The sequence below is a fragment of the Tachysurus vachellii genome, chromosome 21 (assembly GCF_030014155.1).
Source record: "Tachysurus vachellii isolate PV-2020 chromosome 21, HZAU_Pvac_v1, whole genome shotgun sequence".
Classification (NCBI taxonomy): domain Eukaryota; kingdom Metazoa; phylum Chordata; class Actinopteri; order Siluriformes; family Bagridae; genus Tachysurus; species Tachysurus vachellii.
In genome coordinates, this window is record NC_083480.1 from 16272453 (window position 1) to 16287603 (window position 15151).

At 38.6% G+C, this 15151-nt stretch overlaps 1 protein-coding gene across 1 annotated transcript; it reads right to left on the reverse strand.

Moving 5' to 3' along the window:
* Nucleotides 1-1530: 1530 nt before the first annotated feature.
* tnfsf18 (TNF superfamily member 18) lies at nt 1531-7669 on the reverse strand. Its single transcript, XM_060857282.1, has 3 exons — nt 7264-7669; nt 2820-2883; nt 1531-2671 (listed from the first exon to the last, which is right to left on the reverse strand). The coding sequence occupies exons 1-3, from the start codon at nt 7429-7431 to the stop codon at nt 2328-2330; spliced, it is 576 nt and encodes a 191-aa protein (XP_060713265.1). The 5' UTR covers nt 7432-7669; the 3' UTR covers nt 1531-2327.
* Between the last annotated feature and the right edge of the window lie 7482 nt (nt 7670-15151).

A 15151-nucleotide genomic window follows, 5' to 3' on the forward strand; every position in this document is an offset into this window, starting at 1 on the left:
CAATTACCCGTCAGAAAATATTTTGATGTGATGGATGTAATTATTATAGAATAGCACTAGCGTGTTGTTTAGAGATTACCTCAGCATTTCATTTTCAGAGGGGCTTCATACAGCTCATTGTTCTTCGAAAGCTGCTGCTCGGCTGACAGAAAGTGTTACGTGGAAAATGTCAGTTTCTCAGTTTATTTTGGTTTCTCTTTGTCGCAGGGGTCTCACAAGTTGAGTCATTCATATATGAAACAATATTTTGCCTCAACGCACAGCCTCGCAGAGTTCACATTGCGGTGATAAACTAATGGGAGTGTACGTGAAGAGGAGGCATGTTGGTGGGCCCATGAACATGTAGCACATTGTACTTATGCAAAAACTAGTAACAAATTAGTCTTCAGTGAATTAATGTTGATGTGGTGATGACTCAGTCATGTCTTGTGATCCCACTCCTACTCTGAGAACCAGTTCGTCTTTCACTGGAAACGACAGATTTTATTTCTCTACAACATCAGAAGGATTCAGCCATTTTTGTCCACACTGGCTGCCCAGGTACTTGTCCAGTCTCTTGTCATTTCAAGACCTGATTACTGCGACGCACTGCTGGCAGGTCTACAGTACCTATGAACACAATTCGTCCTCTGCAAATGATTGAAAATGCCTAAGTTCTTACACACCACCCCACTGCTGCGCTCCTCCACTGGCTTCCGCTAGCTGCACCCATCAGATGCCTTCATAGACAAAAATGTTTCAGCTCCCTTTTACCTCAAAGCTCTTTATCACTCCTCACACTGCACCTTGCTTCCTCAGAGCTACCAGCACTGCTCAACTGGTCCCACCATCTCTCAGGGTAAGAGGTAGGTATACATCAAGACTCCTTTCTGTTCTGGTTCCGAGGTGATGGAATGATCTAACCTTAGGGGCCTGGGCTGCTGAGTCACTGGCTATCTTCATACGATGGGTTAAGACTTTCATCTTAATGAAATACTTTAACTAGCACTTTCTCTCTTGTTTATTATGCGTTTTTTTAAAAAAAATAAAAAAATATAACAGTTTTGGGTTGATGGTATCTTAAACCTGTGACCAAGTGAGCCAGTGTTAATGTATTCATCAATAGAGACTTAAAAGCTTATTCTTTAGTCGCTCTGGATAAAGTCATCTGCCAAATGCCATAAATGTAAATGTAAAGATTAGGATCGTGCGGACAAAATCGTCCCTCGGTAATTTAGATCCAAAAAAAAAAAAAAAGTAAGAAAAAAGCACTCTGAAAGATAAAGCACCAACATTCCAATATGCTGTATTGTTGTTTTAATTATTTATTTATTTTCCATTCATAAAAAAAAAAAAAAAAAAAAAGGAATGTTCATTCATAATGTGCAACAAGATGAGTAACTTGTAGTCAGGGCTTAAAAATACATTCATGTCAACATTTTTTTTTTTGTTAAAAAAAAAAAAAATTATGTACATTTTGAATAATCAGCATTAAAACTAAAAAAATAAATTAAAACAAAAAAATTCATATATATATATATATGTACAGATATTAGATTTCATGGTTTTAGTGAACCTAAAAAACATTAGCTTTGCTATCACTTTAATGTATAAAATAATATGGAACAGCGCTGTTTGTTGCTAGCAGTACAAATCGGTGCATATAAAGTGTGTACAATAACACAAGGGCTATTTACACGATAACACCAAACATGAGTCGTGAGAGCGAGGGAGACCGCGGCCGGACCACCAGGGGACATTTAACAAAGACAAAAATGTATTCTAACGAAAGTGGGTAGTGCTGAATTGTAAGTGAATGCGAATGAGAGACCCGATCCATTGTTTTTTTGGTTTCCAAAAATGTTCTGTAAACACAAAGAAATCTACAGCACGTAGCTGCAGTCAAAACCCGCTTGTAAAAATCGTAGGAATCTGTCGGGACGAGGAAACGGTTCTAAGACCGTGCACAATCGACCGTGGCACCTCTAAACGATAGATTTATCTGAGATCCACGTTAAAACTAGGGCTGTCCAAATAGGGCTTAATGAAATGAATGAGATGAGAGGAAAAAAGAAAAGAAAAAGCAAATCGTGATGGTAAACTTGGGCCTTATACTGTATGAGGAGCTCTGAGGGAATGTTGTGCATTTGTTAAATATTAGGAAGTCATACGGATGTTTTGCATTCAAACCATGTTGAATCCAGTGAATTGTAAGAAGCTTTTAGTCATTTAAGACAAAAATAGTCTCCATTGTTGTCTCCGTAATCGAAAAAAAAAAAAAAAACGTTTAACAAATTCTTTGCTGTGGAGAAGGAAAGCGTAAGATGACTCCCTGGAAGTACGACGAATCAGAATTTGATGAAGCCTATGTAAGTGTTAAGAACGTCGAGTTGTGGCAGAGGGTTGCAGGTAACGTTTATCAGCGTGTTTTCAGACAGAAGCACTCCTATACCCATAAATCCAGTCGAGTTTTCCGTTTCGTTGATATGTCCCACAAGGATTTCAGTGGACTTACTACCCTCTGGCATTTTTTTAACCGTGATCGTGTAATTCACACCTGGCTTCCGGTTCTGCAGGGTTACTTTGAGGAAGAGGAAATAATTCCCGTCATCCTCTATTTTTATCGTAGTATTTTGTTGGGCTTCGTTTTTTTTTTGCCACAACATTTGTCCTTCATCTTTTGTATTCTTGACTAAAAGCATAAGAAAAAGATTTATTATGATTTTCATTTTAAATATACACTTAAATGAATTCTTTCATAACATTTCTAAGAAGCGATCAATGTAGCAGCAGAATTTAGTATCCGATTTTGTCTGGAATAAAGTGTCAGAAACTCTTACCGAGGTTGTATGTAGTGAGTTGAGAGTGTGTGCTGGACTTGCCATCGGTGTGTTTAGATTGGATCTGGAAAAAGAAAATAATAAATTGGCTAAATGCATTCATTTTCAGCCTCAAAGACACAAACACACAACGCTTCTCTAAAAAAAACAAGAATTCATATACAGACGAACATAAAACACTGTGTTGCTCTGGGAAATAATTGATAGGGTTTTATTTCTCTGATACAAAAAAGATCGCCGTTGATTGTAGATTGAAATGTAATAAATGTAAAGTTTCTTTTATCATGTACTTATATTTAAGATGTACTGGTATTTATGTGACACAACAGCCATAAAAAACTCAGAAACCCTAAAGACATTTACTGAGAATTTGTCAGTAGAAAATTGACACTGGTCACTCTTTACATGAATCATATCTGAATGGCTAACGTACATATTTGCTTGGCCTTGAGCTAACAACAGCTTTGTTCTTTTTATTTTTTGTAATTTTTTGTTATTTTTTGTTTATTTTTTTTACTTTTTGTTCTTTGTATTTTGTTGGGGATTGATGGCAGTAGATCGTTTACCTTCGGTTTCCAACAAATGGACAGGAAACTTTGACAGAAGTCTGTAGATCTTGAGACCAGTGTCTTATTTTTAATTGTGTTCATCATTTACCAACATTGTGAACCATGTTGGTATACCAGAATACAGCCAATGTGTGTTAGAGAGAGTGTGTGTGTTTGTGTGTGTTTTGAAAGTTTTCAAGAACATCAGAAAGCTTATGAGCACGTTCCAGCATTATTGCCTTCCTATAGAAAGCTAAAATATTTTTCCTTTAACGTTTTCACAAGTCTACAAAAGACGACATTCTCTTCACTCTTCACAAGATATTTATGTTTTTCTTCTCAGTTTAGAAATGGAAGCCTGTTTAAAGACATTTAGAAGATATTCTAGCAGTTTCTGTTTGGTACTACAGTATGTGGTGTTTCGTGTTGTCTGAAAGTCTGAATGCATGAACCAACATACTGAAACCATGATATTGCGTGGTACATTTATCATGCTGTCAGGTTATAAGAAGAAGAGGAAGAAGAAGAAGCATTTATTTGTTACGTATACGATTTAATCACAGTGAAATTCCTTTTTTTTTGCGTAGAGAAGCTTGTTAGGAAGCTGAGGTTGGAGTGTGTGGTCAGCCATGACTCAGCACTCTTGGAGTAGACAGAGTTGAGGGCATTTGCAGTGGCATCTTGGCAACCACTGGACCTTGAAATCCAAACCATCTGAGCAGTAACACATAGCCTTTATTGTTGAGCCATTACTGCCCAGTGAGTTTGAGCAGACCTTGTTTCCACTAATCGTAAGGTAGTTGATGATACCTTGAACAACACACCAGGGTTTTTTTTTGTTTGTTTTTTTTTTTTGCTTTCGTTGCCCTTTCTCTTTCCATTGTGGATTTTTCCTAGAGCTCAGCATCATCATCTGCCTGGGAAAGTTTCACATCGATGAAGTAACAGTGTGTGTGTCTGTACAGTATGTGTGTGTCACCTTACAGTACACTACCTAACAAAACAGCCCTGACAGAAGTTCTGGCTGTAACTGAAATGATAAATATAAATCTATTGTTATTGTAGTGAAAGCAACAGCTTATGTATAGGGATCAGTTGTGCCACACAATTCTCAGATAAATTTAGAAGAAGAAGAAGAACGGGGGAATAGAAGCCTTTATTATCACCACTGAAGCACTGAGAAGCATTTATTATAAAGAGAGGAACCAGCTTGTCTTCCAAGTCAAAAGGTTTATGATTCGATTCTATGATCGATTGATTGTTTTTTTATCTCATTTTATTGACATGGTATATTTTCTGCGATTGTCAACAGTTTCCTACATTACGAATGGACTCGCTGCCGATAGCATCAGTGATGCGGTGCCACTTCTTTAGTCTTGTTTGAGTCTTGAGTCTTTACTCTCAAGTCTTGTTTAGTGCTCAAGACTCAAACCCAACTTTAAAAGCTTCAGCTTCCATCATGTAGACAGTGTGACTAACTAGACAAGGCGGGACACTCGGTGCAGCTCCGTTTGTTCAGCTCCGTTGCATTTTGGCACATTTTGCGTCCAACATTTGCACCATCATCTCTGCTACATCTCCGAAAAATCTCTTATGAATATGATGCTGATTGTTGCTGGAAAACGGTTAATGAGAAAAGAAGTTAAAGTCTGTGTAGAGATTAAACCGGTAGATTAAAAAGAATCACTGATTCATAGCAGGATATCATAGAAAACTTTGGTCATAGAAAACTCTGTGGTTATTTCCTTTGCTGGGTGAAAATGACTACACATGACGAAGCTCCGTGTTTCCCACTTATTATGCTGTAGGATGGTTGGTTCTGTTGCCCATCACATGTCACATGATTTACAAATCTCTGAATATATACTGTAAATTACAATAGCCAGAGTTTCATCAGGTTTCGGTCTGAGACGAAGCACAATTAGGCAGAGATGGGGGACTCGAGTCATATGACTTGACTTGAGTCAGACTTAAGTCGCAAATTTGAGACTTGCTTGACAAATATTAAAAAAAGACTCGACTTGACTTTGACTTGACGTTCATGACTTGAGACTTGACTCGGACTTGAGTTAAATGACTCGGAGATGGGGGACTCGACTTGACTCGAGTCAGACTTAAGTCGCAAATTTGAGACTTGAGACTTGCTTGACAAATATTAAAGACTCGGCTTGACTATGACTTGAGATTTGACTCAGACTTCAGTTAAATGACTCGGAGATGGGGGACTCGACTTGACTCGAGTCAGACTTAAGTCACAAATTTGAGACTTTAGACTTGCTTGACAAATATTAAAAAAAGACTCGACTTGACTTTGACTTGACATTCATGACTTGAGACTTGACTCGGACTTGAGTTAAATGACTCGGAGACGGGGGACTCGACTTGACTCGAGTCAGACTTGCGGTAAGTCGCAAATTTGAGACTTGAGACTTGCTTGACAAATATTAAAAAAGACTCGACTTGACTTTGACTTGACATTCATGACTTGAGACTTGACTCGGACTTGAGTTAAATGACTCGGAGATGTGGGACTCAACTTGACTCGAGTCAGACTTAAGTCACAAATTTGAGACTTGAGACTTGCTTGACAAATATTAAAAAAGACTCGACTTGACTTGACATTCATGACTTGAGACTTACTTGTGACTTGCACATGTGTGACTTACTCACACCTCTGGTAATTACTGTAGGCACCAAGTATCCCAAAATGTGGGAATATCTGAACTCCCTAAGAATTTATAGTGTCTGTCCTGTGGATTTTTTTTTTTTTTTTTTTGCAAGAGTCAAAGTCATGGTTTCAAAAGTAGTTATTGGAACTCAGTGCTGGAACTGAGCTTAACCACAGAATGATAAATGGAGCAGGTATGGAGTTGCAGGACACCGTTCAGTTCTGTTTTTTTAAGCAGTGCAAGAACATGTAGAATTGTGTGAAACGTTAAAGACGTTTGGATACCGCATCTCGACCAAAATCAAATCGCAACCTAAACACGCTTCGTTCGGAACGGACTTGAAATAAATACAGAATCCCGTCACATGAATTTTATTAGATTAGATTAGATTAGATTCAACTTTATTGTCATTACACATGTACGGGTACAAGGCAACGAAATGCAGTTTAGGTCTAATCAGAGTGCAATAGCAGGATATACAGTGTTTACATGAGTTAAATAAATTAAATAAAATGGTAATATGGACGTATTTTACAGATGTGTGTGTACTATGAACATAATATACAGATTTTTTTTTTTTTTACAGAAGGATATGTGCTGTAACAAAATATATGGCTATTCTTATAAACAGTAATTTACAGGTGTGTATGTACTATGAATATAATATACAGGTATATATAAATAAATATATATATATATATATATATATATATATATATATATATATATATATATATATATATATATATATATATATATATATATATATATGTACTATGAATATAATATACAGATGGCTATGAGTATAAACTGAAATTTATTTATTTATGTATTTATTTATTTCACCAATAGTTATAAAGAACTTCTTTGGTTCTTCTATTCATTCGGTTTAAAGTGAGGTGAAAAGTGCTGATCTATACTTCCTGCTTGCGCATAACACACGTTGCGCAATCTTACACTGATACATGTGTTTCCTCTGTCACACATTTTCTCTTTATGCTGTATTGTCTCTCATTCTATCTCCTACTATCAACTTTCTACAATCGGTCTACAATCGAGACTCAAACATCATCGTTTGTTATAAATATGTTGCAGTAACTGTCTCTAATGAACAAATATATGTCATTACCTGATTTGTCCCATTCCTGTGTAATAAATACAGATGATACTGATACTTTTCTTACTGATGTCAAATGTAGTCAGTAGAGGAGAAGAACGAATCCTTACCTCTGTGATGGATCGCTGGCTGAGGATGACGTGGAGAACGATGGAGGCTCCCAGGCCCAAAGAAAGGATAGAGACCCAGATCATCAGCGCCCAAATGTGTCTCTTCAGCTGATCCACGCGTGCCACACAGCTTTCACCTTCAAAACACTGCTTTCCAGATTCACACATAGCCCAGGCGGCAAGACGCAAACAACACGCAGTTGAGTGATGCCAGGAACAAAGAGAGAGAGACTCAAGGAGGGTGTTTTCAGAATCTGAGGCTAAGTTTTGCTTCCTGTGCAGCTAGTTTTTTTTTTTGTGTGTGTGTGAGGGAAAAAATAAAGAGTATGCATAAATGTTGCAAAAGGTTTTTTTGTTTGTGTTGTTTTTTTTTTTTGTCTGTGTCCAGGAGGTGAGCTCAGATGTACTTTCCCCTCCTGAGCAAAGCTGATGAAAGTGAAGGGGAACACATGAACACATGGGGCAAAAAGAGAGAAATGCCTTCCCACACTAGAGGGACGGGCCCTCTCGCCGATGTCAGAAGTCACACAGAGGAAGAACAGTGCAGACCAAACACGGCGGAAGCGCAACACATGACAACAATTTCACAGAAGCGTCGTAGGCGTGCCATACAATAACACCTTAAACGTGGGCAGCATACAAACAATTCGCTTTTCTAGAAATGAGCTGAAACAAACTTCCTTTTTTGTCGCTTGTTTCCGTTTTCTCTTACCCTTTCCCTTGGGAGCGAGGATTTCCCTTTCTATTAGGACAATGTAATGTTTTTGTGAAGTTGTTTTGTTGTGATTGGCTGGTTAGTGACTCAGATCTAATCATCATTTTTTATTTTTTTTTTTATTTTTTTTTTTTTGGATAACACATACGAAGGCTCGACGTGCTCAACGTGCACGAATCTTGTGCTACTTTCATGTGCTCGTTAGATGCAAAGACATACTGTATTTATTCCTCCTTTAATTTCAAGAGCGTTATTATTAGCTTTTTATTTTAAAGTGTCTATTGTAACTTCCCCTTAATAGGTCACATATAGACGTAATCATTTCTGCAGCCCAGAGATGGTTCAAAAATAAATTGTAGTGAATTACATTTGACCACAGAAACCTTTCTTCCCACTATCATGAGATAAGTGTAAAGGTGACTGAAAGGTTTCCAAACAATGTCTTGGGACATTGTTGCACTTGATTTTTGTGTAAATCAGGAACTTATCTTTAGACTAATCACCATAGTGAAGGTGGAAATAAACAATCATCTCTTGGCTTAGTAATGATTTCCTTGCTCTGATTTTCCATCCTATATTAATAAAGCTTCTCATAATACATTTGTCTTGTGATAAACCGATCAGTTCTTGAGTCATTGATGAGAATTTATCTATTAATTTTATTTTATCCTGCTAATATCTCAGAATTGTTTCTAAGCATTCGTTTCTGATTCACATGCCACATATTACTTCCTTCTGTTTTTAACGCAGTAACGCGTATCAGGACGTCATGTCTATGTGGCATTGTGGCTTGCTGTGGTCTGGCTGGTAAAGTTTCATAACAACAATATGATGAGCAGCTGCTTTTCAAGGTTCGTCATCGTGCCTCTGTGAAACCGAACAGAAATAAGATGCCAGGTGGGGTTTGGGGTCCGTCTTCTGCTTGCTAGCATACAAGCTTAATGGTTAAGATGGCACTGTCCAATGAAATAAGCAAATGTTACAAAACAAAATTTTTTTTTTGGAGCTTGCAAGAAAGAAGAACCGGAAAAATGTGTGTCTATGAATAAACTCACAGATCTGTTTGATGGGAAGGAGAAATATGGCAATCCGTGCATGCATTACTAGGTGGATGTCTTGCATCTTTAATAAATAGACTACAGTTAATCCAAAATGCAGTTGCCAGAGTTCTTATAAGGTCGAGAAAATAAAATACGATCAACCCCAATTTTATCATCTATAGGCTTGAAAGGACCTACACATTTTCTACTGTTCCACTGATCTATCTACTGTGTTCAGGTAACGATGGACAAAATACATCATTTTGTTGTGAAGTTACCCCTTCACAAATATTTTACTAGAACAGCACATGCTGAGATGTTTTTCCTCTTATACTGCATCAATTTGCTATCGGGTGAAATGTTTTACACGTTAATTAAGCCTCCACTAATACCAGTTTCGCTTCTGTTTTCTCTCTGATGTCTCAGTGAGTCTTGCAGGAGCGTCAGTTTAAACGATGTCACCACATAAAGTATTATCTGTATTCTTATTCTGAAAACGTATAAATACAGAATCGACTATCAGATACACATTATAAAAGTTAAAAATGGGGCGGGCGTCACTAACCGCACAGCTTTGATGCATATGGTAGGACCATAAGACGTAAACATTGCTATTTTCCATATAAATACTTTTAGCACCTGTCTGTGGTTTTACTTACGCAAGTCCACTGGGGATTTCCGGAGGTAAAGGTTGTCAGGTTGTTTAGCACACGTGGGTGAGGACTAATGTCCTTCCCAGCCTGTATTTTTCCCCTCTTGTGGTGGTTACAGGTGTTTTGTTTCAGGCCCACACACACATCAACCTCATTTCACTAAAGAACTAACCGATGGAATCTAACATGGTGTATAGATAAGATAAGAAGAAGTAAAGTTAAACTTAATGCACTGAATCAGTTGCATGCAATAATCAAATAATTGTGTAAAGCCATGAAATGACACAATAGCTCTGCATAGTGTCTAGGGAAGGGACTTGAACCCATGCACTGTCCAGCACATTTTTGATTCAGATTAATATATAATATTGGTCAATATAAATCAACCCTCACAATTGTCTCAAGAATATTCTGGTATTAAAATGGAGTTCATTACGAATAACCGTGAAAGTTACTTCACAGGAAACTGAGATCACATGAATAACTTTTTGTTTGAGCTAGGTTCTCCATTTTAAAAATAGTCCTTTTCATTGTAGAATGGTAAATTTCATATTGTTTATGGATTATAGCCATATAACGCTACCCATTTTGATAAGTAGCATCAGTTTCTTTTCTGTGTGTGTGTGTGAGAGAGAGAGAGAGAGAGAGAGAGAGAGAGAGAGAGAAATAAAGAGAAAGAGAGAGAAAGAGAGAGAGAAAGAGAGAGAAAGAAAGAGAGAGAGAGAAATAAAGAGAAAGGGAGAGAGAGAGAGAGAGAGAGAGAGAGAGAGAGAGAGAGAGAGAGAGAGAGAGAGAAAGGGAGAGAAAGAAAGAGATAGAGAGAGAGAGAGAGAGAGAGAGAGAGAGAGAGAGAGAGAGAGAAAGAGAGAGAGAGAGAGAGAAAAAGAGAGAGAGAGAAAGAGAGAGAGAGAGAGAAAGACCTAGTACAGTTTAGTATGGACTAGTGTCCCATCAAGGGTCTATTTTCTTGCTTGTAAAATTTGTAAATGATTTGTAGCCTTAAAACTGGTTACAGAAACAGACATTTTGTTAGAATTTCCCTGTTAACAATAAACCTGTGATTGATGAACAGATCAGCCTGATTCTGGCCCTGTCATTGATGGCTTGGTGTGTTTATGTTCTGTGCTCTCAAGTCCCTACACACCTGTAACACATGTTTAATGAATCGCCTGTGCTATTTATAGCCATTGTGTTTTGCTTGTTTTTTTGCTAAGAGTTGGTTGTCTCTTGTTACTGTGTTTTTGCTCTTTGTTTTATGCTCCTGGTTTCTGCATCTTGTTTTGTATTTTGTTGCCTAGTTTTTCCTGCATGTATCAGTCTTGTTATCATTAAATAAACCCCGGTCTTTTGCTATCCCTGTATTTGGCTTTGGATTTTGTCCCCTACAGAGGGACCCGTTTTCTGTCCACCTGGATAGCCCCAAGCCAGGCACTTAAAAATTCCAGAGTAGTCTGCGCCAAATATCCTTAAGTTTGGCCTATGAAGGACCTTTTCTTTCTTCCTGCCTCTTTTGGCATCATCCCGCATCTGATCCCATAGTGGACACTGTTCCGCTTCCTGGTTCCCGTTGAGGATGACGCCTCACTTCTTGTCTGCGGAGGTTGTTAACAAGCTAATCTACCTCTCTAATTTCTCTGGTGCCTCGTGACATCGCTCTGCTCCACTTATTGTTTACCTAGGGAGGACACCACCTTACCACTTGTCTGCAGAGGAAGTTATCAGCCCAATCTGATTCTTCTGTTTCGTCAATGACCCGTGACATTGTGCTGCATCTGTTCCTGTAAGGATGCCGCACTTCTTCCTGGTTCCCTTGGGGGACGCTGCCTCACTTCTTGTTGGCAAGGGATGTTACAGGCCTGATATACCCTGTTTTTTTGTAGACATTTTCCTGCTCATGTGGGGAATGTAGCTTTGTTATTGCATTTAGCAGATGCTTTCTCCCTCCCACCCTTTCAGGACGTTTCTCTGCCCCCAGTTGGGCTGTGGTCGTTGCTCGACTTCCGTGGCTCGGTTGCGGATTTTGTCCGGTCCTTGTGTTCAGCTTAGGACGTGAGTCGACTTTTCAGCTCGGCTGTCGAAGCTCACATGCTTCAGCTCACATCCCTTGCCATATTCTTCTCACCACCTTGTGGCCTTTGATTCCCCCTTGGACCTCGCTGCCCCCTAGCTGCCCCCTGAACCTTGCTGGGATAATCACTCTGACTTTCTGGGTTGGCACATCTGTAGCCACACCTTGAGGTGGGGTACTGTCATGGATGGCTTGGATGAATTTAAACAAAATTGTCCAAGCCATCCATGACAGTGCCCCGATCTTTTGTTTGTTTGTGTTTGACCCGATCTTTTCTGTCTCTGTGTGTCAGTCAATCACCTCTGCTATTTATACCTGTTGTGTTGTGTTTTGTGTTGTTGTGTTAGTCCATGACTTAGTTGGTCTCTAGTTACTGTGTATTTCTTCTGTGTTCCTGGTTTCTGTAGCTTGTTTTTTATTTTGTTGCCTACTTTTCCCCTAGTGTTCATTGTCTTGTTATCATTAATTAATCCAGTCTTTTCTGTCCCTGCATTTGGGTCTGGAGTTTGTCCTGCCAGAGGCATCCGTTTTCTGACAGGCCCACGAAAAAAACAGTTTGATTGTGGAAGCTTGTGGTTTTAATGAACATGTCTGAACATGTCTTCACTTTCACTTACTCCCATTTAGCTGTGGGGGATGTGGTAGCCTAGTGGTTACGGTGTTGGATTAACGATCATGAGTTTGAATCCCAGGTCCATCAAGCGGCCACTGCTGGGCCCCTGAGCAAGGCCTTTAACCCTCAATTGCTCAGTTGTATGAATTGAAATAAAATGTAAGTCACTCTGGATTAGGGTGTCTGCTAAATGCCATAAATGTAAATTTAGCTCGTAGTGTCAGCTCTGGAGCGCAGGCACTGTCTTCCAGACATAAACCGTGTTTGTCTCCATCTACAGGCCATAATGTTAGCTGGCATATATGACAGGAAATATCTGATGTGAAAATATAAGGCTGTCTCCAGCTGTTATTCCTACAAACCACCCTAATAACAACAAACCCAAACCACATGGAACACTGCTGATTTCAACACAAACCAGCTACAGAACAACAATTCCCCTCTCTTCATAAACTACTGTATGTAATACAACTACAATACTACTAACATTAATAAATATTTGTGTAAGTGGGACTCTCCTACAGTGTGTGATAATAAATCTAGAAATCTATAATATTTCAGTTATTGATAGTTAAAAGAAAATAATTGTATTTATAATCCTTTCACACACACAAATTATTTTTATAAATATTGTTATTAGATTCCAGTTGGCTTCTTTATAGGTATAATAACTATGGGTGATAAATTTGTTACGTTACATAAGCTTATGTTTTAGTAAGAAGTAAGACGTAGTATTTCTTACGGTGGCCGAGAAGTGCAAAACAAATTAACAAATCCGAAAACAAATTAACAAATCGGAAAACACGACAAGTCACACAACCCGGAAGAGGTTGGTATAGTATAGAATGGAAACTTACCGATCATCGGGAAAGGTAATTCACCTGTATATCTTGAATGACAGGTGTCTTGTCCAATGATCGGTAAGTTTCCAATCACAAACTATACCTACCTCTTCCGGGTTGTCTGAATCGGTGCACGAAACACATTAACAAATCCGAAAACACAAAGACAATTCAGACAACCCGGAAGAGGTTGGTATAGTTTGTGATTGGACAAGACACCTGTCACTCAAGGTATACATGAAGTTCAAAATATTCAATCTATCTTGTTTTCTATCTTAGATAGAACCATGGGAGTAAATTAACAAAGGTTTTTAATATCCGATATTTAACTACTTTCTCTTTGGACACAGACATTTATTTGAGAAAGCTGTAAAATTTGACCTTTAAGACTGTCCCCGATATTGTCCAAAATCTTTTATTTCAGAATAGGCTTATGTACCTTAATGTTGTCATTTAGAGCAAGTGTATGATGATACACTTTATGAGACCTGGGGAATTTGAAGGCCAAGTCAACAGTTGTTACAAGTTATTATGTTCCTCAAACAATGACTCAGCATTGTATGCTTGTGTGGCAGGGAGCATTGTCATGCTTAACAAGGCCACTTCCATTCGGGAATACCATTGCCATGAAGGGCTGTAATTGGTCTCCAACAATGCTTAGGTAGGTGGTACGTGTTTAAGTGGCAACCACATTTACATTTCTAGCATTTATCAGACGTCCTTATCCTGAGCGACTTACATTTTTTCATCTCATTTTATACAACTGAGCAATTGAGGGTTAAGGGCCTTGGAAATCGAACCCACAACCTTTCGATTGGTAGTCCAGCACCCTAGTCACTAGGCTACCACATCTCTAAAAATACCAGGACCAAAGGTTTCACAGCAGAACATTGCCCAGAGCATCATTTTGTCTTCTTCCCATTATACATCCTGGTGCAACTTAAATCTGGTTGTCCACATGATATAAAACCTTTTTCCATGGCACCCTGGTCCTGTTCTGATGCTCACATGGCTGTCGTAGGTGCTTTTTGCAGTGGACAGGGGTAAGCATGGGCACTCTGATCACTCTGAGGCTATTCAGCAAGCTGTGATGCACTGTGCTGAAACCTTTCTATCATTGCCAGCATGAACATTTTCAGCAAATTGTGCTACAGTATCTTTTCTGTAGGATCAGACCAGACTGGCTACATGGTTCTAGCCATGTGCATCAGAGCTTTTCAGACACCCAGGACCCTGTTGCTAGTTCATTAGTTGTCCTTTCACTGACTACCTTTGGTAGATACTAACCAGTGCATACTGGGAACACTCCACAAGACCTGCTGTTTTGGAGATGCTGTGACCCAGTTGTCTAGCCATTATAATTCGGCCATAATTTTCCCTGCTTCCAACATCAACTTTGAGAACTGACTGTTCCCTGCCTAATATATCCGACCCCTGGTCAGGGGCAAGTTTAACAAGATACTTATTATTATTCACTTCACGTGTCTTGTGGTTTAATGTTAAGGCTGACTGGTGCATATTACATAAATTAAATATTTAAAGAAAAACTCTACTATAGATGAAATTTTAAAGTCAGCTTTTAAAAAAACAACATGTTTAGAAAGGGAAGAAAACCAGAGAACCCCTAAGAAACCTATACATACACCTGGAGAAACAGCAAAACTCTAGAGATTGTAACCCGAGCTTAACATCAAACCAGGGACCACCGACAACTGCACTATAAATATTGTTGAACACCTCTAACTAGTCCATTTAACACAATGAAAAGTGCATGTTAGTCATAGGTGCTTGCACAGAGCTTGTAATACTGATCTAATCTATGCTGTTTCCCCTTATCCTGTTAAAGAAAAGAATGTTTGTGTGTCCATGACACATACAGTCACTATAAGACATCTAAGGGCCTTTTTACACCCGGTCACTTTGTGTGTTTTCTCTGATCCGATAGCTATCTGATTTG